This window comes from Bombus fervidus, chromosome 5 (assembly GCF_041682495.2).
Source record: "Bombus fervidus isolate BK054 chromosome 5, iyBomFerv1, whole genome shotgun sequence".
In the NCBI taxonomy this organism is placed as follows: Eukaryota; Metazoa; Arthropoda; class Insecta; order Hymenoptera; family Apidae; genus Bombus; species Bombus fervidus.
In genome coordinates this window covers 6,146,543-6,171,497 of record NC_091521.1, presented here as the reverse complement: position 1 = coordinate 6,171,497, position 24,955 = coordinate 6,146,543, and the positions used below count along the sequence as shown (strand labels likewise).

Here is a 24,955-nt window from a genome sequence, read left to right as displayed (position 1 = left end):
TTTGTATGAAATTTATGGAATTACTCAATGTGGCGTCTGAACAATTCAAATAGGACAGATTAAAACTAAAAAGAAACTATTAAAAAATTTTCATATGTAAAGAGAAGAAGAACCAAGATATATTTTAATACATTTATAGTTAAATGATTAACTGGAATAAAAATCAGAAAACCTGAAAAGAAAAAGGTAACTAATTTCAAGACTAAACTGTTTTTGACACTTACATCTTTTTAATATACACAGTACACTATTTCTTTTTATCTTCACGATTGTGAATTCATAATATATGCAAGAGGCGTTGTGCATTAGTAATATGACAAACACAGGCAGTAGTCTTCCTTAACAACGTCTCCTTCGCGCGAGGCACAGCTATACACTAAAATAAACAGAAGCAGAAACGCTTTCATCACGTCTACAAACACAGTGATGAGAGAAAGAAGTCGAATCGCCGAAAAGTTTCAAAATTTTCGTCCATCTCGATCTCGTCGTTGCCACTTATAAAAATTAAAAAGCTTCTTTGTTCAAGAATTGCATCGTGGAGGCACAGTGATGTTTTGATCAGACGGCCGAGAAGGAAAAATCTGAAGGAGCAGAGCGAAGAAAGACGACGACGGGCAAGAAAGTGGGAAGGAAAATCGAGGTCCAGAAATCTGACAGCGTCTTTTCTGAACGTAGAGAACCGCGTCGCTTTTAGTTGGTATTAACGGGCTTTGAGCGTGTGGACCAGTCGCACGGAACTATCGTGTCGCGACAGGACACTCTCTACCGAAGAAGTTACAATGGCGGAAATCTCGCGCGAGAAGCCGGAAGGAAAAGAATAGAAGAAACTGGCGAAAGAGACAACTGAGAGACGAAACAGAGATAGAAAGGAACGAAGCTGTTAGGCAAAGAGGGACGGGGGAAAAAAGGGATTTTTCCGGGCTGTACGTAGACTTTAGCACGGTTAGAATAGGGGAACGAGCGCTAAACTGACAATAGCACTTTTTTAAAGGTGCGCTGCTACATTTAACAATGATACGATCCACGCCTGCACGATGCCGCTTTCTCTACCAGTTCAGTACTTTTCATTTTCCCCGCTGTCTTTTCCTTTTCTTAACCGTTCTTCGCAGTCGTATACACTCAAACGACTCGTCCAAACTATCCTCTCGTGCCGCATCCCTTCTATGTATACTCATTCGCGCTTTCACTCGGTGAATCATCCATTCGCCGCTTGGAGAAACCCCGTGACAGTTTCTCGGGACCACGGGACTCAGCCTATCTTCGAAACGGCTCTCCAAACAATGGACAATGCATTTTTCTGATTAAAATTTAACGATGCGACTGCGGTGTGTCGAGATGTGGTGAAAGTATCGCTGACACAATGAAATATCGTGATAGACTTTTCGATCCGATAGGATTAGGGTATCTGTGGTATTGACAATTTTGAAATATAGCGAAAAATTTGCTAGTCGTTATATAATTATGAAAAGTTTCTTGTATAGCCATAGTTACATATATATTGTACTATCTATTTATTAAATAATTTGTTAACAAATCATGACAAAACGAATTCTCCTCGTCGTTCTTCTGTGTCAGTCGTTTCTTCTGTACAGTCATCTTTTTTCGTGTTTAATAGAGTTTTCGATATTGCTTCTACGTATGTGTGTTTATCGTTTTATAGTTAATGTTTTGTCTCATCATTGTTTTGACGATTTAGTAACATCGATATTTTGTGTTCATATTTTCTAAATATTTCATGTACCTATAGAAGTTTCATCAATGCGATTCTTTGTACCTGTTCGTAATTCAGAACAATGTAATTACAGCTTCAACTTTCCGATGAAATACGATAATCCTCTTATTTGACGTAACATTTTTTCTCTGTTATTAATATTCGTGTATCTGATATTACTGCAAAATTTTGCATTAATTCAATGTTTCATCGGTATCACCGATATATTGTGACACAAAAAGAATCATTTTACGGTGGTACGTTATACATTTTTAGAAAAGAAGCGAAAATCCATAAGATATACGTTTTCAGTATTCTCAAAGAATCGCAAGATGATACCGGAGACTTTGATTAAAATGCAAGTGTTAGCGAGCATGTTTAGAGCGAAGAGAAGAAGGTTCTATCGCATCGCAGCATCAGCAAACTTTCTTCTTTGCTTCTCTGTTTTTGCGAAATCTTTTTTTTCGAACATCCTTAACTTCCAGGTTTCGCAAACATGCCACGCAGCCTCTATGGACAGAAAGCTCGAGGAAAGGAGAAATAGAGGCCTCGAGCTTTGTGAAGGGTACGAAACACGGAAGGAACCACGAGTAAAGGCGAGTAGAGACAGGGGAAGACGAGAACACAGGGACAAGAGGTCAAAGAGGAGAGAAGGACCTAAGAAGGAAAAGAAGGAAGACAGATTGCGAAGAATAGAGGGTTGGTTGGGCAAGAGATTAAGGTGGCCACTCCTAAGCCTGGCGCCAAAAATCCTGACGGCACAAGCTTTTCGCAGAGCTCGAAAGGAATGAAATACCTACCACCTTTTTCCCTTGTATGCCTTTCCTAGGCCAGTCTCTGCTTCTTCGCATTACTCGCCGACCTCTGCCCTCTTAACTCGTCGTACCCTTCCGACTTTACTTTTACCTTGTGTCACCTCACTGCCAAAAATCACGACTCAGGCCGTTCTCGTTTGGACTAATGGTCTTCGTGCCTGAAATATCACGTCGCAGAGTAATCCAGAAATTTTATGCAATAATATATATCTTTGAAAATATAGCGTTTTTAACGTAGACATTTGTTTTATTAAGTTACGTTAGATATAACTAAAATGATAATAATGGATCACTAATTGTAATGTTAATTGTGTTGAATTAGATTACCTTCTGTGTAAGAAATTGGTGAGCTGACTATGATGGTGGTGTAGGTCAAAACTTTGAGAACTTGGATTTCTTTGCTTTAAACATTATTACAAATCTTTAAAGCGTTATTTTCTATGCATGCATATAAATTGTGGTTTATTTATTAATTTTTTAAAAAATTATATTCATTGATACACATACATATACATATAACTTAGGTAAATATGGTAACTGGATGTGAGTTAGATTCTAGTACAATAAAAGGTTCAGGATAGCGTGGAAAACAAAAATTATTATGTGCCGAATATGAGATTTATATAATTTTTTCATCAACTTAAAGTAACAGATATAAATCCCTAAAAGCTTTCTGTTAATCATTTCATACCGTTAATACTATATTTTTTGCAAGATATTGATTTTTGTAACTGGAAGCAGTTCTACGAATATCCGTGGAATTTTTAATATTTAAAATTTTTTCAAATCCGAATGCATTTGATAGACCGAAAAAATGTGCCATGGTAAAATTAATATCCTGAAATTTGATACGAGTAATTTTTCTGTTAATTACGTGCTCCAGTGTATACATAGAACTGAAACAGCTCCCTAAAAAATCGAATAAATAAATCTTAAATCAACTAATCTCAACGTGACGAGAATTTTCAAGCCTAACGTGATATTATCGTTCTATTATTAATAACGGAGATACACCGAGAAGTGTCGTAACCCTAAAATAGCCAAAAAGTTTTTGAAAGAAAAGTTGACAGATTTTTGACACGTGGCGTACAGTTTACGATTCATAAAAGAGAAATAACCGGCTTGGAAGTTCGAAACAAGTTTCTCCGGTATTCATAAAGTTGGCCACACGTATCAGCGATCTCGATTTTCCACCTGTCTCGTCCCGTTAAAACATTTCCTGTCTCTGGTATCGTGCAATAAAATCGGGAAAAAAGAGAGACCGAAAAAGAGGGAAATAATAAATGCACGGTTCGTTGAAGTCCGTTGTTTACACGTTTCGGGCTGGTGGTACTCGATTAACGATGAATTTGAATGACGTCTGGCGGCAGAAGATCCCGATTTTCGGCTCACCTCGATTTTCGCGAATTACATTTCGTAATTGAGGAGCAAGGACGGGAGAGAGAAAGAGTCAAGCAGAGTAGAGCAAATGAAGTATATGTAAATAATGAGGGTGGGAATGAATACGTTGGAGGGACTGTGGCTGCACTAATGGCGGGTGCAACGGCCGTTGAAGGGCTACCCGAAAATAATTCCGTCCTCTATCCTACCAAGAGAATCCCCCTCAGGCCGCCCAATTATCGTGAAACGCCTACCTACTATTTCGCGCTTCAGGCTTAAGCAAATGAAAAGCGACGCTTGTCCCTAGACTATGCGACCAACGATAAATCTTGGCTAAAACAAAGCAAAATGGATCGATGTTTTCTTCGCCAAACTTTTGTCTTGATCTTTCTTAATATCTTTTATTTCTCGTATTTCATTTTTATTTTAATTTCTTTCTTGTCTCTGCAATTATTGTTATACGGCATATTTACACAGTACTCGGGAATTGTTGTATACAGATTTTTGGTTGCAAAATTTTACACGAGAATTTATACACGGTTTTAGTAACATTTATATGGGAGGTAATTTTTTGAAAAATATTTGACACATGCTTTTTTTATCGTTTATATCGGTCGGATGAAAACAACCATCAAAATCGGGGATTGAAACTATTTTTTTAAAATACCTTGGAAACTCGAGGATGCAGAAACATTTCCCTTTCGAATTACGCGTTAAATAGAGAATTCGGTCGTATAAAGATCGTAAATTCGATCGTCAAGTAATTTATATGAAAAGTTGTAAATTAATTATCGTATAGATTAAACCAACCAACGTTTATAATTGTTTCAAATTCTATTACTTATTCCTGGTTATAATTAATCATAGACTAAAGTTATTATTAGTTCCCAAACTCATAATCTGGGCAGTCCTTAGGTTTCTATTTGTTGATATACTACGCAACTGTTGCAGACTGAACTTAACATCGCTTAACATCGTAATAGAATTATTAATTTCTATTTCTATAATAAATGTAGAAATATTCATACACACAAGGAGACACATACAATAGAAAACTTTTCTATAGTAAGCGTTCCAAAACCTCCGTCAGCCAGTGTATCTAAACGTAACAAGTAATACGGTGACTGTCACCTTTTCTTGTTCCGATTTCTTCTTTTCACGTGATTCATTATCGGTGGAAACTTGTATTGGAGTGTACAGAAAGGCAACAGTAGGAGGATTTCTCAAGGATTGAATCAGCAGAAGTTTAACGGAAACAGTATTTCGTGGTACTTTGCGCGCAATCACTACTGCATATATAAATGCGATGGAACTTTTTGAAGCGAGTCAGCCTTGGAACGTGCATGACGATCCAGCAAGACCGTGAAAAGGAGATGTAAAGATAGAGAAACTTGGGCAAGGAGAAGCAAAGGAAGGATGAAGAAACGATGAAAGAGAAGATGGGTAAAGTCGGTCTTACAGTGCGTGGTTAAACTTCGTGAGCGAGGGAATGGTAGATGGCAGAGGGGTAGCTTCTTGACTTTTCAATTTTCTTCCACTTTTCTCTCGTATCTATTCCCCAAGTTCTTAGCAACCAGCCGATTTAAGCGATCACAACTAGTCAATAGAATTTGATTTGCCTGCAGACAAGTAATATCTGGAAAAATTCTGACAGCATTTGAGAAGGTTATCGTGATCAGTTTAGATTCGCTTCGTTCCATTAAAACAATTTGATATCATTCAGACGTATTGTAATCAATGTCATCTTTTATATTTTCCCCTTATATTTCCAATTTTTCTTTGTTTTCGTAGATAAAAGTAAACTGCTTTTGAAACATTTAAGAGTTAAATTAAGTGAACTGCATATTTTAAGAATTTCTTAATCTTAATACGAAAACACGACTAGTGCGTAATTTTTTAAAAACCAAACAATTAATCTCGATGGAATTGATAGTTTTATATTCCGTATGGTTCTAATAAATTTCTAATAAATAGATAATAAGTAGATTTCTAATAAATTCATGTATCAACATTAACTATATTTTCTATAAGAATTAAACGTAATTCTAATCAGTGCATTTGATAAAGTTATCTGTCGCGTACATTTGTCGCTTTGGTTATGGCAGAAAATTGTTTATTCAATTTACGCCTGAAGACAGCCCTGAAGTATGAAATCCGGATCGGTCGAATACAAAGCTGGGCTTGTCGAACAGTAATTACGTTGCTTAATGCTAATCGACTGGTTTGGTTGTGAACAGGACATGTTCGTTTGTCATTTGTAACGATTGGGATTTAAAATAAGACTATTAGTCCCTGAAGGAAATAAAACTCAACAAGAAATTATCATTCCAGTACCTTGTTTTACACACATACATACACGTACATACACGTACATACATTTCTGATACTGACTCACATTTATCCACTATTTATGCAACCATCAGCTTCTCTCAAGAATTTACAATTTTGATTACTAATTACCGATGATCATTTTGTTGTCCAGTTGGTAAATTTATCATGAAACAGTCTATGTAATTAGAAATTCCAAGTACATATCTACAACTAGAAAATTAGATAAATCGACTGCAGTGTAATTAGAACTTCAGGTAAAGCTGTAGCATTTATAATTAAAAAGTAGGTAAATGGGAATTAAGTTATTATACAATTATTTTATTTGAAATTGTCATATTACGAAGCTTTTTGAAAGATGGTCGTAGGAAATGGAAAAGTTCTTTAAGATGGCATTCGTTCTATCGCCATATTGCTAAAAATGTTTCCAAGGATCTAGCCATGAAGTAGAGATGGCAACGATATGGCTTCTGGGTAAGAGGATTCTGAGGGATAGCACGACATTTACCTCGAAAGCTTCCTCATGATATTATTTCTAACATAGCGGAGCTTCGAGTAGGAATCTGTTGCCAAAATTGTGATGAAAATAAATGAAAATGATTATATTGAATGAATATTATTAATCTTATCATTAGAATGCGGATATTTATAAACTTACGAAAAATTTGAAAGTAAGAAAATGTACAGAACACAAATACTATACAAAAATATAAAACTTATTCAAAGTGCAACATACTTTATAATACAGTTCATTCCTAGTTCACATTTCTTTTTATTATTTTCATGAAAATATGAATTGAAACATTACCTCCGTTATAATATAAACTGAAATAGAAGAATAAACGAAATAATGAATTCACCAATTGTCGCTATTAAGATAGTTTCATGCAAACAGGTGAAAAAAATTTCTAAAGAATTTGTACATCAAGAATTTGTACATCTTATCGAAAAGACAATATTTGTAATAGCTGAAATACTTTTCAAGATTCGTATTTATCTTCGTCCTTTTCAACTCCCCGCCGAGCATTTCTAAAAGGTCATTTTAAAAATATTCCTTTGAGAGGAGCAAATAGTCGGAGAATCGGTCTTCCTGCTCAGTAATGAAGAGTATCAACGATAAACTTATCAAAGACTGTTCAAATACCAGATCGACGTGAAACAGAATCGAATGATTCGTATCCCGGGGAAGATCGGCCGAGTTGATAAACGAATGAATGTTTTAATCACCCCTCGATTATCCGTTCATGGATGAAATTTTAATTTACGAGGCAGGAAAGTTCTAAAGAGTTACGCTCTCCGCGGAAAATTCGTTCGCTTTATGTGCTCGCGCCTCGAAAGTTTCAGTTTGACCGTTAAGCCCCCGAAGGAGAACGACGAGGACTGAATGGGAAACAGAGAAAAACCAAAGGGGAGTGAACAGGGGAAGAGGGACTGGAACAAGAGCCCGGAGAGAAGTACGAGGCAATGGGTTCGTCGTATCAAACTGGTAGATTGGAATTCTAATTAATACTCGCAGATTATAGATAAGGACGCGAGAAGAGAGGAATCGAGGTGAAATAGGAGGGAAAGATGGTACAACTATGATTCGTTCCTCGTCCCTTTCATCTTTCACGCCTCTTCGTCGTCCCTTTAATACATTCTTCAACTTGCCAACTTAATCCTCCAGATGAATCACTGTTTCACAAATCTCCTATTTTCTGCAAGATATTCCTCTCTATCTACATACTTTTATAAATAATTATAAATTATAAGTTTGATTTTGCTTAACAATCTTCCGTGACAATATTATAACCGTTCAATTGAATACTAAAATAAATTAAAAGTCATTTTACTGTAAATTATCTACTTCTATATCTTGAATTTTTATTATCTGACCACTTGGACTCATCATCTTTGAATATCTTAATTATATCAAATTTTTAAAGTAATGGTTATTTCAAGAATGATTTAATCGTATGAAACTACTATTTAAACCTATTCAAATTGATAAATGAAATTAAGAAGTAAAATATGTTATCACTTTCTGAAATCAATTTTGTACGAAGTATCTTTTAATAACCTAATTTACATTAATCTTAATTGTTTTCGTCTTTGAAGATACGCATCTTTATGAACTGAGTATTACCAATGCAGATTTTTATTTTTCATTAGATTTTAGTTATTACATTCGATTTTAATAGTAGCAACATTGACAATAGCCTTCCATTTCAATCAACACTTTCCCTTATAGGTACCAGGATTAAATAAAACGAATAGTTGTCTCAATAGAAACTTAAAATACTCCGATAAGCACGTTTTGAGGAACATTGTGAATAAATTGTACTGCAGTGAAAAATCTTGACACTTGACACTCTTGTGTTTGACGAGTTCATTCTGCTCTCGATTCATCGAACGTCCATAAGCCAATACGTATTGCATTCTATATACCAATGTACGCTCTGCAGATCCCATTGTATGCATTATTGACACCTGCGTTTATCTGACAGTACAGTAACGATCGTAAATATTGAAGAGGCTAGATCTTGATATTTTGATCTCTCGTTTTGATTGATTCAGCATCCCGAGTAAAACGAAACGTGCTCGAAGCTAGTTATACAATTTTGTATCTGGTATTTTTATCGCGAGTAGTATCGTCTGGCTCGTTAGCCAAATATATTTGTAGTGAATTTTTATTCGAATAACTATTTTCCGTAATTTTGAGTCACACTGTAAACTTATTTATCGATCACAATTTTTATGGGAATGATATATTTATTAATTAGATAAATGTAAAAACAAAATAGTTTTTGTCACATGTGTCAACATTTTAGAATAGGATTCAAAAACATATAAAAGGATAACAGCTGATAAATTTGATTAGTTTTGAGACGCTATACTTGTACAAAAATGTTTTAGATTTCTAACGAATATCAAAATGTAGTGATTTCATAAAAAAATTCGCATAACAAAATTAATGATTGCATATAAATTCTTTTCATCTTTGCAGATAATACAAATTCTAAAATTTCAAAATGCAATTGTTTCGTAGAAATATTTACGATCAATATTGTTTGCTAAATATTTCTCAATTCCAATTTCATATTACCAACAGCTCTCTCAATATGGCTACAATCTTCAAAGTATCCATTGAATCGATTCGAACAGATTTAATATAAAACCAGGAACATTATACGAAAAAAGAAGATGGCAATTTTGCGATATTCTTAATACGTACAAATTGTAGTATTTAAATGTAGGGAATATCCGCAATAACGGAAGAATATTTGACAGTCTGCAAGATAGCCGACAACGTCGAGCATATGGATAGCGACGCTCCGAGTGTAAATAAAAGGAGACTCACGCCAGACAAAGTATTCTCCTTCATCTCTTTCTCCGCGTCTTCAGTCCCTCTTCTGTCTTCCTCTCTTTCTTAAACTTATGAAAGGAAAGAACATAGCCAACCCTTCAATGGACGGTACCAAGCCAAATCGAGAACCAGCAAAAGTGGAATTGTGAAATATTAATGCGACTTCCTCCAACGTTGTACGTTGATCCTCTGCTCTTCTTCTTCTCCTTTTACTTCCTCCTCTTCTTCATCTTCCTCTGTTACTTTTTCTTTCTGCTCTTTCTCTTTTTCTCTCTCTCTCTCTTTCTCTCTCTTTCTCTCTCTACCTCTCTTTTCCTCCGCTCTGTTTTCCTCCTTTCCTTCGTACTTTAGCATTTCCCGCGACTCCGTTGGTGCTCGTTGCACACACGACTACCTTTTCCACCTTATCGTACAACATGCCGACACACAGAACAACGAATATCACCGGCTTTCCGTGTGCACTAGGTACATAGGTCTTCAGAAAGCTCCGTCTGGAGAAATGAATTTGTAAATCGATCGTCTTGGAGAAGAAATTCAAAGATTTCTATGTTTTAGGGATATAGTTGAAACTCATACTTCATTGTATTTTTGCGCGTATGTCATAAAAAATAGGTTTTTCAAATATATCAATATACAATTAAAGCGTATTTTTATAATTCGTGGCATAAGAAAGTTTAGGGAAATTCTGTGATCCAAAATAAGGAGAAAATTAAGAGTAATACAAGCACATTAGAAGTTTTACTTTTTGAAAATTGACTTTGAAAATTTGTTGGGTATACGTGAATTAGACTAATTTCGAATTAGACAAGAGTGGACAGTTTGTAGAAGGAAAAAGGTATCTTTATTCAAAGTTCTGGGAATTATGAACCATGTCGTATAAATCAAAACTTCCAGAATTCATGTTCTCAGGTGTAAACCGTGTCATTTAAGAAGGTACATTTTTATGTTTCACCAGCGTTGTGCACCTTACTTCATCAACGGTCGAGTGACACATTAATAATGACTGTGGTAATTATAAGATATGATATTAATGTGTCTTCCGACTCTTGAGAAAGATAACGAAATATTAGGATATACTCTGTCAACAATAAATATTGAGATACTTGTTGTTACGCCACGAGGCTCAGTAGAGATCGTATTTCCAACCGTCGCTCGCGGTCCTCCAGCGTCGCAGACATATCCTCTTATCTGTCCGACGAAAAACATACGTTGTATCGACGAGCGCATACTTGTCACCAGGCAGCGAGTTCTGGAACCGTCGATTTCGGACCGTTATTTCCAACAAAGAAGTCGGCCTGCGTGATCATCGGCGCGAGCGGTGGCGTGATCCGAGCATATGGGGGGGTCGTCTCCCCGGAAGACAAAGAATCGGTCTAAGGAAGTCAGTCTCAATCGAACACTCTAACCGGTCAGTCGCATTCGAAATCTGTAACCGATGAGTCTCAATCGACAACTCTAACCGAACAGTCGCATCTGAACAGTCTCATTAAAATATTCACACCGCATACATCAAAAATCAAATCGAATCTCTGTAAATCGTTAACTGTATCTATCACGAAACAATTTGTGACGCGTCTATTCTTATTCAATTTATTGTTAAAAATACATGCTATATTAACCTGTTAACACAGTATTAAATTCATTCAAACACCCCTGTTATCTTAATCGAAACAAGGGGAACGACTATTTCGCGGCGTCGATTACACGAATCGTAGCGAGAATTTACGCCTCTCGCTGACGCGTTTTCCTCGCGACCGCGTCTCTCCGCGAACGATCGTAACACTTGTCCTCGCCATCTTTATTTTCTAATTATTTCATTATAAATCTGCAATTTCGTTGCCATCGTATGTATCGTACAATATAAGATACTAAGTAAAATAAAATTTGTTACACGTTACCAATAAACGTAACGATGAGATGTTTTGATATTCTACTTATGACAGTATATATAATGTCCATCAAACGTGGTTTACAAATTTGTCCATAAAAGCTCGATATTTTCGATTGCAATAAATCATGAGAAAATTCATATTGTACCACGAAAATATCCTTCGAAAGGTACTTTGCTAGTTAACATCGCTAGATTCGAAGAAATTAAGTTCGTAGCAATTAGTGTATCATATAGGTACATTTGAAAGGCACGCTCCTTGATGTTTCGTCTTTTTCGAATGGCTGTTTCAGGAAGGTGAGAGGGGATACTTAGAGGGACTGGCTTCAAGGTATGCAGACCTCTTCAGAACGCATTACGGAGACGTCCTGGAACCGCTTGAGGAGCTACGCCGCCGTGAAACAAATGCTTCTCCCAGAATGCCCAACACTCAACTCACTACCAGTCATTCACAGCCCATTTACGTGCCCGGAAAATACTCGGTGAGTAAATCCGTCTCTTTCTTTCGCTTCTTGATTTTCATCCTGTCCTTTCTATTTATCTTTTACGACTCTCTCTTCCTTTTCCGCTTTTGTTTCTTCGCTTTGTACGAATTCCCCCGTTACATATGCCACTATAATTACGCCTATTTTTCCGTTCCACCGTTAATTATAGCTCGTTCTAAAGTGCATAATAGTTTTTAGTCATGTAAGATCACGCGATAAACACGGGGCATTCCGTTTCTGTAGGAAGAGAAAGAAAATGTTACGGTTGACTTAGCTTTTCTCAACTTTATGTAGTTTCGTAGGAATGTCTATTTTGTAATTGCATTTAATTATTAGGTCGCGGATATTTATGCCAATTCGTATTTTTGTAATTGAGAAAGTGGAATCTAAGTAGAAAATTGTCGTACGAAATATAATATAATTATTGTATTAAATGTAATACATAAATTAAATATCATAATGAATGCTATATTTTGGATATTTTATATATCTTTGTATTTTCAAATTTTCCATAAATACATGAAAGTCTGTAGTTCATTAATTATATCCTGTAATTATAGTTATTTCTATTTTTATAAGAATCTGTGAAAGTTGTTGCGCAAGTTATCGTAATTGAAAGAAATTAATTAAGAAGGAAACGGGAAAAGAAATGAGGTTCTTTATAATATAAAATACTAGTTCCTCTATGAAATATATGAATTTGTATCTTTCAATAGAAAATAAAAGAAGCTATCTGATTTGTCAAAATTATGAGATTTTATTGCATAGATAATTTCGTGTCGATTTAATCTCAAGTCCGTTATTATATTATGTTCTGTTTTCGAGAAAAGGGATAAAAAAGTAATTCTTTTTTAGAAGAAAAGAAATTATAAAAATTCTAAATACCGCTCTCAAAAGTTACTTAGTGTAGTTATCCAAATATCTTCAAGTAGTATACAAGTGTTTTATCCAAATTCAGTGATATATATCAAATATAAGCCAGGCGTTGATCTTGAAGACACAGAAATCTTAAAGGACTCGACCCTTAATTTGAAGTGTCGTTTATACTTCTAGCGTTTTCCCATATCATTAGGATTGAAAATACCTGGATTTATTAAACACGTATCACTCGATAGGGAATAATCTAGTGACATTACATACTCTCTCTTTTACTCTTCAACTAAAATAATGTTAACAGAGATCAAAGATTTCTTAGCATAAAATAATAATAGAAATACTTATGAAGTTTGACAAATTAAAAAATTTCACTATATTTAGCGTAAACACATTCAGCGAATTCGTTGATCTAGTAAGGAATGAAAAATACGTGTTTTAGCATAACTACCGCATGCTAGGATAAATTCCTTAAATAGTTTCATCCGAAACGAAGGACATATAGTAAATTGTTGCAGAAATACGCAACAGGTGGATTTTCCGGTGAATGACTGTAGTTCGACCGAATTGCTTATTGAATTTTGACATTACTGCATAATGTAACGCACCGCCAGGGAATATACGGTGTTTGTATTAAGGTATCGCTAATACACGCTCGATTAGGCTTAGCATTGCGTGTTAAATACATGTATGTGTTTCATGTGTAATATCGTAGTATTTAATTGCGTACACCATTAGTTGAACGCGTCATTCAAAAGGGAGATTATGTTTGAGTTATCCTCATGATTCTTACGTGACATGAGATTACAAATGTCATTCAATATTTGTTTAATATAAATCTTAATAAAATTAACATTTGTTCTGTAGAACTTACGTATTAGCTTTTTTAAAAGAGATAGAGAGATGTTAATCATAAAATCAGAACAAAGTAAACAAAAATTCTAAGCGATATTTAAGTAATGTTGTTTTTTATTTGGCAATAGCGTTTTTCTTTATCGAGTTTTACAGCATGCGCATACAGTATAAGTAGCAATTATTTCATGTAACAAATAATAGCAAAATGAGTAAAACTTGTAAGCAAAATTTATGAGGTTGTTTTCCATCTCAGAACGTACAATTAATTTTGTTGTTACTCTTATAGTTGTTATGGCTATATAGGTGGGAATTATGCTTTAAGCGTTTACGATCCTTCTTATGAAAAAAATTGATTCAAACGCAGTCATTGATAATTGTATATAGAAATTGAGGGTCTCTTTGTAAAATTACAAGCCAAATGGCACATATTGCTTCCCCGCTGGAATTGTGAATCCCAAGTTGTGAATGGTAAATAGTGTTCCATTCTAATTGCGAATATTGCCCGCGCTAAATTAATACGTTTGCTACGAAAAGCTAACCGCTACATCTCTCGTACTTTGTTGTAATAGTTTTACATGATATGTCGCACAATTTCACTGGTGCACATGCAAAGTGAACTAACGATTAATGGATAAGGTGAACGTTTTATATAACGCTTAACATCGATGTAGTCTTATTTGGTTATTTATTGTAATTAATATATCCAGGGATTTCCTTATTTGGATTTTCTTATTAATGTAATTAAGAAGTAAGAATCCTTGCTGTTAAATAAGATATAAGAAATCAGTTTAAATATGTAGATTTCTTCTATAGATGAAATTTATCTTTTGCAACAAAAGTACAATTACGATTTAGTTAATTTGCAACTCCTTTTTTATTACAATTGACTGATATGTTGCGTAACTTGTCATTAGCTACTGTACAATTTTAAATATTAATTGCTTAATTGGCGAACAATTTTTATTTATTAAATTTCTTCGATTTACTGTAACAAAAAGAAGAATTACATAAGAATACTTAAAGGAAAGAAGCAAAGGTTTGAAAGAAAAATAAATCACTTACCGAGCACTTAAGTTCTGTTCTTTGTAAGAGGGATTTAGCGGTAAGTAGTTCACAAGAACTAAACACTTTCCATCGTGGAATTGAAAGTCCTCCGGGGGCAACTTGCCGAACTGGTTTAAGGGGATTAACCGTGTAGATCCATTGATCCTGTTTTAAATCAGTTATTGCTCGATGCTCAGGGTTTCCACGTGGTTAATCGAGTTTTCTATCGATTATCGATTAAGGCTAATCTTTTGAGAGATCTATGGAGTTATGATCTCACGGAGTAATTAAGTATTCCGTAATAAAATCTTTGTGTATTCGAAAACGTGCTTTAATAATGGAGATCTATTGCACTTTCTTTTATTTGTCTTTCAAATTATTATTAAACTGTAGTAAATATTTGTACCTCTATGAGAAACTTAAATATACGCGAACATATAGAATTATTAATTTAAAGGAAATATTTGGAAAATTTGAAAGCAATTTCTAACTAAATATTAAAGAATTATAAGAAGAATCATTGAATGACACTATTCCTTTTCTTCTTCCCACTATAAATTCTAGTATCGCGCAAGCAAAAATTCTTTCAGTAGAAAAAGCCAGAACTAAAGAATGTCCCCTATTTTTGTCCAGCCCTCGAGCTGTCTGAGCGATAAGGAAGAGGACGAAATCTATGGCTTTGGATACGGAGTATTCAGCAGGCAGATGCTTCAACAACGACAACAGAAACTTGCTCTTGCCGCACAAAACACCACTGCAGTAACGCCAGGTGGACATCAACAGCCTTATCAAAGGTAAGCTACGATTATTCTACATTTGAGAGATACCATTCTTATCTATAATATATTCTGAAAGGAAAACGGATAGAAAGACTTTTGTCTTAGCGATATGTTAAAGCGATAATTAAACATCGAATGTAAGTTTGTAGCAAATTCTAGTAAATAGTAAAGTATATTATTGCTATATTTTTTAATAGAAAATTTCAATTTCCGTCTTAGTGACTGCATAAGAAGATAGTAAATGTTAATTCTAATTACTAATTCGTCACCAATTTGTAGACTTTTGATAAAATTTACATATTGCTGCAGCTTCGAATCGACCAAAGTGTCCAAATACTTACGAACGATAACGTTTATGGATTTTCGATGAAATTTGGAAATTATATGTTTGTGAGCTTTGTTTACAAGCTACGGTTAGATTGAATTATCCGAATACTCATCCAAGCAACTAATCACGAACAATGCTTAACTGGTATGGCCTCTTTATTATACATAATTGCCCATTGTTAAGTGGCTTACCTGATCCGAAATACCATCTGTGCGCACCTTTACGCCAGCTGCTTGATATTTAATTGCTAATTAACCAACAGACTGCTGCGCACACTCTCCATTTTCTGTAGTTCAGAATCGTGAATAGAGAAAGAGACAAAGGAGGTCGTTATTAAATTCCATTATCTTGCCGCTGGCATTATCTGTTTTCGTGCACGCGCGAATAACCACGGTCCTGAGCCTGTGAACCTGTATTATTCTCTTCTTGCAGCCACGATAAGCGTGTTTTTGTGACTCTCTCAGCTACACTTACCTCAGGCAGTTCTCTGACTTTGCTAAACCACGATAAGCTCGGACGATTTGCTCTCCTGAAGATTCCAGACTTTATTTACTTCATAAATACATTGGCATTCACTACCGAATCAATTACTGTGCATACCGAATTAATTCCCGCATTTTCATAATCCTTTGGTATAATTGCTTCGTTTCTTTCATTGTATAAAAATATATAAGGGAAAGAATTTAGATCTACTACATAAACTCCCATGTGACAGTTTATTGCATTTTAATCTAAAAGTAATTACTACAGAAAGATATCACAAAAGAATTTAGGCGATTTATCGCATTTTAATTTAGAATTAATTAGCAAAATAAATTTAGATTTATAAACAATCCACTGTGATTTATTGCAGTTTCATTTACAATTAATTGTTATATTAATGTTACATATTAAAAAAATATTTTTAATCTTGAAAATTATCTTCTTGAATAAACATATCGTACTAAATAGCTTCGTTCATAATGATTTTTATTTACCAACTTCAACAAATTTATACATTGATTAGATATTTCACAAAAATTTGTATTAAAGTGTCTATAGTATAGTTTTATCTACGTATCTACTTACATTGTAAATTGTGACGAAAAATGAAGTTGCTGTGAAAATAAATTCCTATATTTCAAAGATAAAAAAATTTACATAATATTACATGAAGGTTATACACAAGTCTTGTTTGAAAGCAAGAATGTTATTGTTTATACAGTGTCCGTGGAATCTGTAGATTTTAATTTAAAATTAATTAATGTCTGATGTAGTCTCGAGAATTTTCCATAACTTTGCCTGAGCGTATTTTTAATTTAAGGAGTTAATGAAATATAAACCTGCACGAGATGCTATTTCGTAGAATAATTATATAAGTGGGCATCGGAGTTCATCCAATTCCTGCGTGCAATTAATTATTTGTCGGTGACGATCGATTGACGAGCATTCTACTGTATTAATTATATAATTCTGTACCTTAGTTCCAGGAGTGTTATGTGATGTGCTATTATTATATATACGATAACGAAGTATAGATCGACTATTTTATTATTCACAAGATGCGTTAGATATTTTAAAATTGTATTTGAACACTTCCAAATATAAAAAAGTTGCAATAAATTGCTTTTTCTACTATAACAAGTTTGTATAAAGAAATATCTTTCATATTTCTTCTTTTCTATTCGTTAATCGATTATAAAACATTACACAATTTTATAGAAATTATATTTTAAGCTTAATATATTGAAATGTAACAATTCTTGAACTCAAGAATTCTTGAATATTAAATATTTATAATTGCTTTTAGCCCTGTTTTTGTATACCAGTTAGAAAAATAATGAACAATATGAAGTTTCAAACATAATGTAATTTGTCATAAGATATTATTCGCAGTCTGTATAATTCTTTGTCAAATCAAATGATTGGAGTTGTTCAATGGCATAAACAAACGGAGCATAAAATGCTCCAACCACTGAGCATCACATACCTAATGATCCATGCCGTGTTATACAGCACTCGTATAACTATAAATTCACCTAAAACGCGTAAACTACCACCTAAATCTGAATATAAATTGATTGTCAAGTACCAACTAGTCTCTGAATACTAATTCCTAAATCCTTTTAACGATAACAATATAAATTAATGTAATGAAACTGTAATAATATAGTAATCACAAATAGATTTCGTTGTTACAGTACTTAATTATTTATTTCTTAATTAGATGAGGTATTGTACAATGTCTTGTACGTTATTGTTAGATTCAGTGTAACACAAACGATGATCATAGAATTCATTAGCGTCAAGATACACGTGTCCGATTGACGGATGGATCCTGTTTACTAATTTATAGTTGTAGATACGACCGTGGGATCTTCGTTTGTCACATGGTTAATGATGCATTCCGCGATTGCACACCAGCTACTTCATCATGTTTAAAAGATTAAGTTTCGTTAAAGCCTTTTTCGCAGTTAGATTTATAACCGTTATTAAATCGCGATGTTTCCATGTTCCGTTTTTATCCTAAAACCGTTTACGATAAAAATTAGGCGGAAGCGTAGTGTTTTTAACTTTCTGCTTTGTAATATCCGATCTTCGATTTAGATTAATGACGATAACATTGAAAATCAGAAATAATATCGTTTTACTGATAATCAAATTTCCACGTGAAATCCATGAAATCAAACGATCTTTATATAAAACGTTTCTTCGTGTCTCAATAGCTAAAGATAGATCTAACACATTTAAAGTTTTGAAAGTAAGAATTCTAAAGTTTTAAAGGTCTTTAAAGTACAAAAAATTGTAAAAAAAATTCGAAATATTCCGGAAAAATGTAATATCTAAAAGTCTAGACCACAGAGTCCCAATAAATTCTTCTCTTTTTCTAACTGTCTTGACGTTATGTAATTTGTTCTCCCGCTTTGGATGTGTTCTTGTAAAAGTTTTATTAAGTGGAGAAATTCACTCCAGAAAAGTTATGAATTTTCGGACGGTGTCTCTTAAGGCATTATCTACGCCCTCTGGGACCATCTATCCATTAAAGTTCAGGTATGCATTGTGTTCAAATGCTGATAGTTATGAAGTTCTCTACCGGAGATCGTCCATTATCGTCGCCATGTGTGTTCAGTTCTTGCTTGCAACTATAACATTACTATTCATAATTGCTGTTCAAATGGGAGATATACACGCCTGTTCTTATTGCTACTAATTGCAAGAACTGTCCTTTGATTTTCTTTTTCCTTTTTTTTATATGAGCCTCTCAAAAACCAAATTGATCAAATCTACTAGCACTGAATTTTTGTGTTCCATTACACAGATGATATTTACATAGATACAAGATTTATATTCAGTCTTTAAAAAACAAATTGTTTACTTCTAGAATTTCATTTATCTCAAGAGAATGTCATAAATAATAATAAATTAAATAATTTAACAAGGTAAATTTAAGAAGATATTGTTTGTAATATTATTATTTTTTTAATACTTTTTATTATAATTTATGTTGAATCGATCATTATGGTTTTTGACCAGCTCATACGTAGAAGGATTCCAATTTAACGAATTTTGTACTTTCAAGAAGTTTATATATGTGTAGCAGAATTTGGTTTTAATGTTAAATTTAATTTAAATTCTTCAGATTCAATATCACTTATTACAAATGAAAACCACAAACGAAAAACCTGTTACTGAATTTCGAAGCTGTTCTCTTGTAAAAAGCAGAAAATGTGGCTTACCGTATTTTTTTCCTATATTTCAAATATGTATGGTATTTCAATATTTTGTATTTCTCACTATATTATTGCAGTACGTAATTAATACTGACTTCGGTGACTATTAAAAACGTCATACAAGAAGTTGATAAACCGTTATGATTTAATGTCGATAATTAGGCATTGATGTCTAAGCGATATAAGAAAATCACTATTTTATAACGGTGATGAATATATATAATAATATAGTAATGATCCTGATCTTATTAAAGGTTACAATTATCTACGAATATTGTTCTTTCATTAGACAGGTTGTCGTGACTGAAACTATGATATCGTCAGGAATTCCATGGACGATCGTCTGCTTTCGACGAAGTAATGATGGAAGCTACGATTTATGCGTAAATTCATCCGTTATTACAAATGTATCGCGCGTGATTATACTCGAATCACGTTAATGCAGCATATTGAATACGTGCCGTTTCTACGTCTCTATCCAAATGTCCTCTGCACTATTAACTATATACGTGGCTTTTTTCTGGAAAAATTAAAAGTACGTCCATTAAAAAATTTTATTCAACAAATTATGCTATAATGAATAAAATATTAATTACTAAACGAAAATCTATTTGTCTCTCCGTTTTTAATTAATATTCGTATATACGTACTTTCTATGTATATATATTATTGTATAAGGAAATTATATAGGAAAAAGAAAATTTCAATGCGAATTTCTAATTAAATTTCAGTTTAAAGTAAATTTTAGAAAATGAGTGTAATCACAGATATGAAATTAACGTGAGACTTTTGGAATGAAAATTTCCTTTTTCGAAATCTATATGTGATATAAATATAATATGTATTTGAAAAATATTACTATTTTCAAGTAATTACGATCATATCGTTGAGGATTAACGATCTTTTACAATTTCGTATTTTTATTTGTGCGTTTAAAAGAATAGAACTTAGAAGTAAAAATTTCTTTTGCATATTAACTATTACACTAAACCGTAGATGTTTCTGCATGTGTAAAATAATTTGGGAGGTCAAAAATATAGAAAATGCGCACGACACGTAAAAATATATAATATATGCAAAGTATGAAACTCATTATAATACTTCATGGATGAATCATTATTAGATTCCGTCAGTCTAGTTCCATTCATCGAAATATAAATTTACATAAATATCCACAGTCCAATTACTTTTTGAATATTTTACATATTTCTGCATATTACGTGTATTCTGTAGATCGCTGTACTCTTAAATTCCCCAGAAACACCCAAAAATCCGTAGTACAGTAATCAGATACCAGCAATAAACTAGATGGTGTAATGAACATTGTCCGCTCGCACATAAGCGATTCAGGAACAGTTCGGACAAGGGGTCACTCGAAGTAATCGTCACATCTTGCTCGACATAAAGGGAAGAGAACGGTAGAGTTAGTAGAGCTAGTGAGTGAGCGAGAAAGGAGACGCGAGAGGAAGAGAGAATCATAGAGTGGTTCGAAGAGGGGTTGAACAGGAATCGCAACATGGTTTGTTTGTTGAGATGTTAGCTTTTCGTCAAAGGGCGCTATTAGTATGCGGTTAGTATTACAGAACGTTGTATCGGGACACATGGATGCCACGTTACCATCTATTACCAATTCTCTGGCATGTGGACTGTCGATCTAGCCGATGCTCTCCATCTTCGCCCTTTCCTTTAGCCATACGCATACGTTCGTGCCCTCTACGAGACTTGGCTTGTGTTCCCAACGATAGATCTCTTTGTAGAACGATCGATAGAATCGGGGACCAGTTTCGTTGATCAGACCAATAAGACGATTAGTCTTGCTGAACACGATCCTTGGTGCTAACCGGAAATCATTGTGCGCGCATTCCAGCATGATCTACCGTTCGAGATCACCGAGACCCCTTTACTCTGCTGAGTACTTGGAATACTTGGACAAATACCGTGGCTTAAGAGGACAAGATGGCCTGTCCCTTGGATACAGCCGCCATTGCCATTTGTTGTTTCTCGCGCCGTGTCATTTGCTCAGTCAGCGCGGAATATTTTATGGCATGTGGTTACGCATCAAGGTACATACGGTTGTTTTATTGAATAATCGAAATGGTTTCATAGAACCGAAATTAGCGTAGGGCTTTGGAAAATTTCTTTTAATATTTTATTCGTAAATGTTTTTTCATGCACATGTGAAAGAACTTAAATTTGAAGACTGCGAGCAAAAGGTATGATAAGCAATGTTGAAATCCGTTAATCGATTTCATATTAGTGCAACTATTCCTTTGTCCAGTTTTGGAGCTAAATATGTGTTTTTTGTACTCTTTAAAATTTTGAGTATATTGTATATATAATATATTGAATATATTGTAATATATTATAATATTGGAAATATTAAGATACAGTGCTTGTCCTAATAATTACGTTTTCAACTTTTAAAAAAGTTTGTGTCAACTTACTAGATATTTTTGAAAACTTTGCATCTTTTGAGTTAACAGGTTGTTTATTCTCAATTACGTCATATTAAAATCCTCCTTTTCGATCATAAAGTAACATTTAAACCAGAAAATCAGCAAAAATGTACTTGTTATATTTCTCTCTTGTGATTTGCAAATATTTACATGTATATTTTCATCATATTACTATAATTCTAACTGGCCATGTATAGTGGTATTCATCTCCATATTAAAAGTCGATAGTGTTCTAGAGTTAATATATGTATAATGAATCTCTGACTATGTACAGACAATTCAAGCTAAGAGAAGATCGGAAAAAATTGGTATGCTATACGAAAATTAGAAATGGCAAAAGTTTCTTTCTATGTTTGTAATTTTCGATCGCTGCTTCGCTTTTAAAATGAAAATTGCGGAACTGTGGTTGGTAACCAACAAATTAGGACGCAAATAGTATCGCTGTTTTAATTGTTAGCATATTTTAACCGTAATTTTCCTCTGTTCCAGTTGCCTGAGCCCAAGGTCTGCGCTGTTCTACGAGTTCCCGCCTAACGGTAAGTCGCTTGGTTGCACGGACTTCGTAGGTTCATTTGTCACTGTTTAAGATTTAAAAGAGACTTGGAGCAAACTCCAGTTCAGTAATTCTACGATTCTACTATTACTATTCTGGTCTTTCATTTGCCAAGTAAAAGTAGGACGTATTCATTGTTTTAACCGGCAAAGACAAGCAACTGGATGAGAGTACCATATTATTAACAGACTGGCCCTATTCGTGTTGCATAAATTTCAAACAAATCTTAGTTCAGGATGTTGTTAGACTGAGATATCTCAAGGAACAGGAAATTTGAGAATGTATATGTGAAAGGATAACATTTTGCTTCCTTGATGTTTATAGAAATTCTTGTCGAAACTCCAATGATAATAACAAACTTTTAGGAAGTTAGTCTATCTTTTTTGATAACGTATAGGTGCTCTAAGATATTTCGTCGATTTATGTTTTAGAAACTTGTTAAGTAGTTGGTTAAGCATAATATGTTCATAAGTAACTGGTTTGGAGCTATATTCTGAAAGCCATATTTATTTTTAATTAAAGTAAGGTGAAACTGCGTTAATTGTATATATCTAACCAGACAACGAATTGTAGAAATATCAGGTTGTAATATATATTCGTCTCGTTTTCTCCGATTAATATAATAGAATAATGCAAATAGGACGAATGTATATTACAACCTAATATTTATGAAGTAAGAAAATTTTTAAAGTTTTTATAGTAAGAAAAGGTAGGAAATGTTCTAATATTTTTCTAAATTGAAATATAGTACATGCATTAGCATTTACGTTTGAGGTAGCAATCGATTCGATGATTATACAAAAACATTTCTGTTACAATTCATCGTTTTGATTCGATTTTCAAACGACGTATTTTAAAATTCGTTGAGCTCTATATTTCACAACCGAAGCAACAAAAAATGTATATATGTTTTTATGAACCGTTTCCCTTGTTTCGATTGCCTCTGCGTGATTTCGTGTTTGTCAAAACTTGGGATCGCTGTTTGATGAATACGACTCACAGATTTAAATATCAGGATTAGAGCGATATATTTCTAATTTTTTTATTTTATTGCTTGCATCCTTGTTATTAATTTTTCCCTTATATTTAAAGATATATCTAGTTTATTATATCCTATATGTAACACTTGCATGGAAAAGAAGAAAGAAATATAATAATTTCATACAAAGAAATATTAAATTCATTTTGGTTGGTGTATAAAACATTTCAAATTGGCACGCCATTCTGATACTCGTATATTCATAAAAACAATGGCTTTCGAAATAATTTGAAATGCGAACAGTCATTGTAACGATTCATATGCATGTACTATTCTCTTAAATGTGTCGGTTTTTACATCTATCAATCTGTTTAACGTACATCATATCCCAAACCTTTTAGGAGTACTTAATACGCAACATTGTACAAATACTGAAAAACAAACAGAGAAGGGAAAAATATAGCCAATACTTTGTCAAATACGCAAGAAGTTTCTACAGAATACGAATACATACAAATAATTTACATATATGACACATTAGAAAGATAAACGATTTTCGTTAAACTTGTAGGTCTATTGTCTAAAATCGGTTATATCAAACTATTAAATACCTTCATTCGAAATAAAAAGAACAAATCATAATCAGTTTTAGATCCATATATATTCAATTGCTTCGTATAGAACAGAATAACAGAGACACAGGCTGCAACCTTTATTTAAAAAAACTAACTTTCATCTTATTCAGAATTCCTAGAATGAAAAGTATTCACGCAGAAATATGTTTGCCATTCAAAGTAAATTATAATTGAATATAGGCATTTAAATAGAATCGCAATTATTTCACGAAGTTGTCCGTTCTGGTTGACCTTTCAATTTAGTTTTGCGATGTTCTTTAATGGAACAGCATAATCCGTATCGTATTATCAAATGCGGTGGCATTGTAAAGCAAACAGTTATGGATATCAGTAGGTACAATAAGTGGTCGCGAGGCAGAGTTTTCATCCGCGAGAGAGAAAGAGAGGGGGGGGGGCAGAGAGAGGGGAAATATTTGGTCTGAATACAGTCCCGGAGTTATTTAATGCGTTGACTAAGGTTCTACACGGTGCATGCATTCACCGAAGCGGTATAGAGGCTTATTCCAAGAAGGAACGTTGCTTGTTCGTGCACGTCACTCCCAATGAAATATATCTAAATGGTGCAACAATGGGCTAGCGCGCTCACGATGGTACTCGGCCATCTTCTTTCCGTGCTACCATTCCAGGGAGACTGCATCGTTATGCGAAGTTCGCCACGCGCCTTTGAAATTCTCCGCTTGGCGGAGATCGGTCCATTTTATGCGTGCAGCTGCCTCCGCATATGCCTACCCTTGCGTGTCTTTACTCTATACAACAATGATGTCCTGTATCTTATCTGTTCGCGGATTAT

General features: G+C 33.9%; 1 protein-coding gene across 4 annotated transcripts in view; it reads left to right on the top strand.

Annotated features, from left to right (window-relative positions):
* The window catches only part of LOC139987801 (uncharacterized), a 374,903-nt gene that overhangs the window by 282,135 nt on the left and 67,813 nt on the right, over nt 1–24,955 (top strand). For all 4 annotated transcript variants that reach the window (XM_072004497.1, XM_072004496.1, XM_072004498.1 and 1 more), the window contains 3 exons: nt 11,762–11,950; nt 15,359–15,519; nt 22,488–22,534. In XM_072004497.1, the coding sequence (XP_071860598.1) occupies nt 11,762–11,950; nt 15,359–15,519; nt 22,488–22,534 (397 nt within the window). The remainder of the gene's footprint in view (nt 1–11,761; nt 11,951–15,358; nt 15,520–22,487; nt 22,535–24,955) is intronic.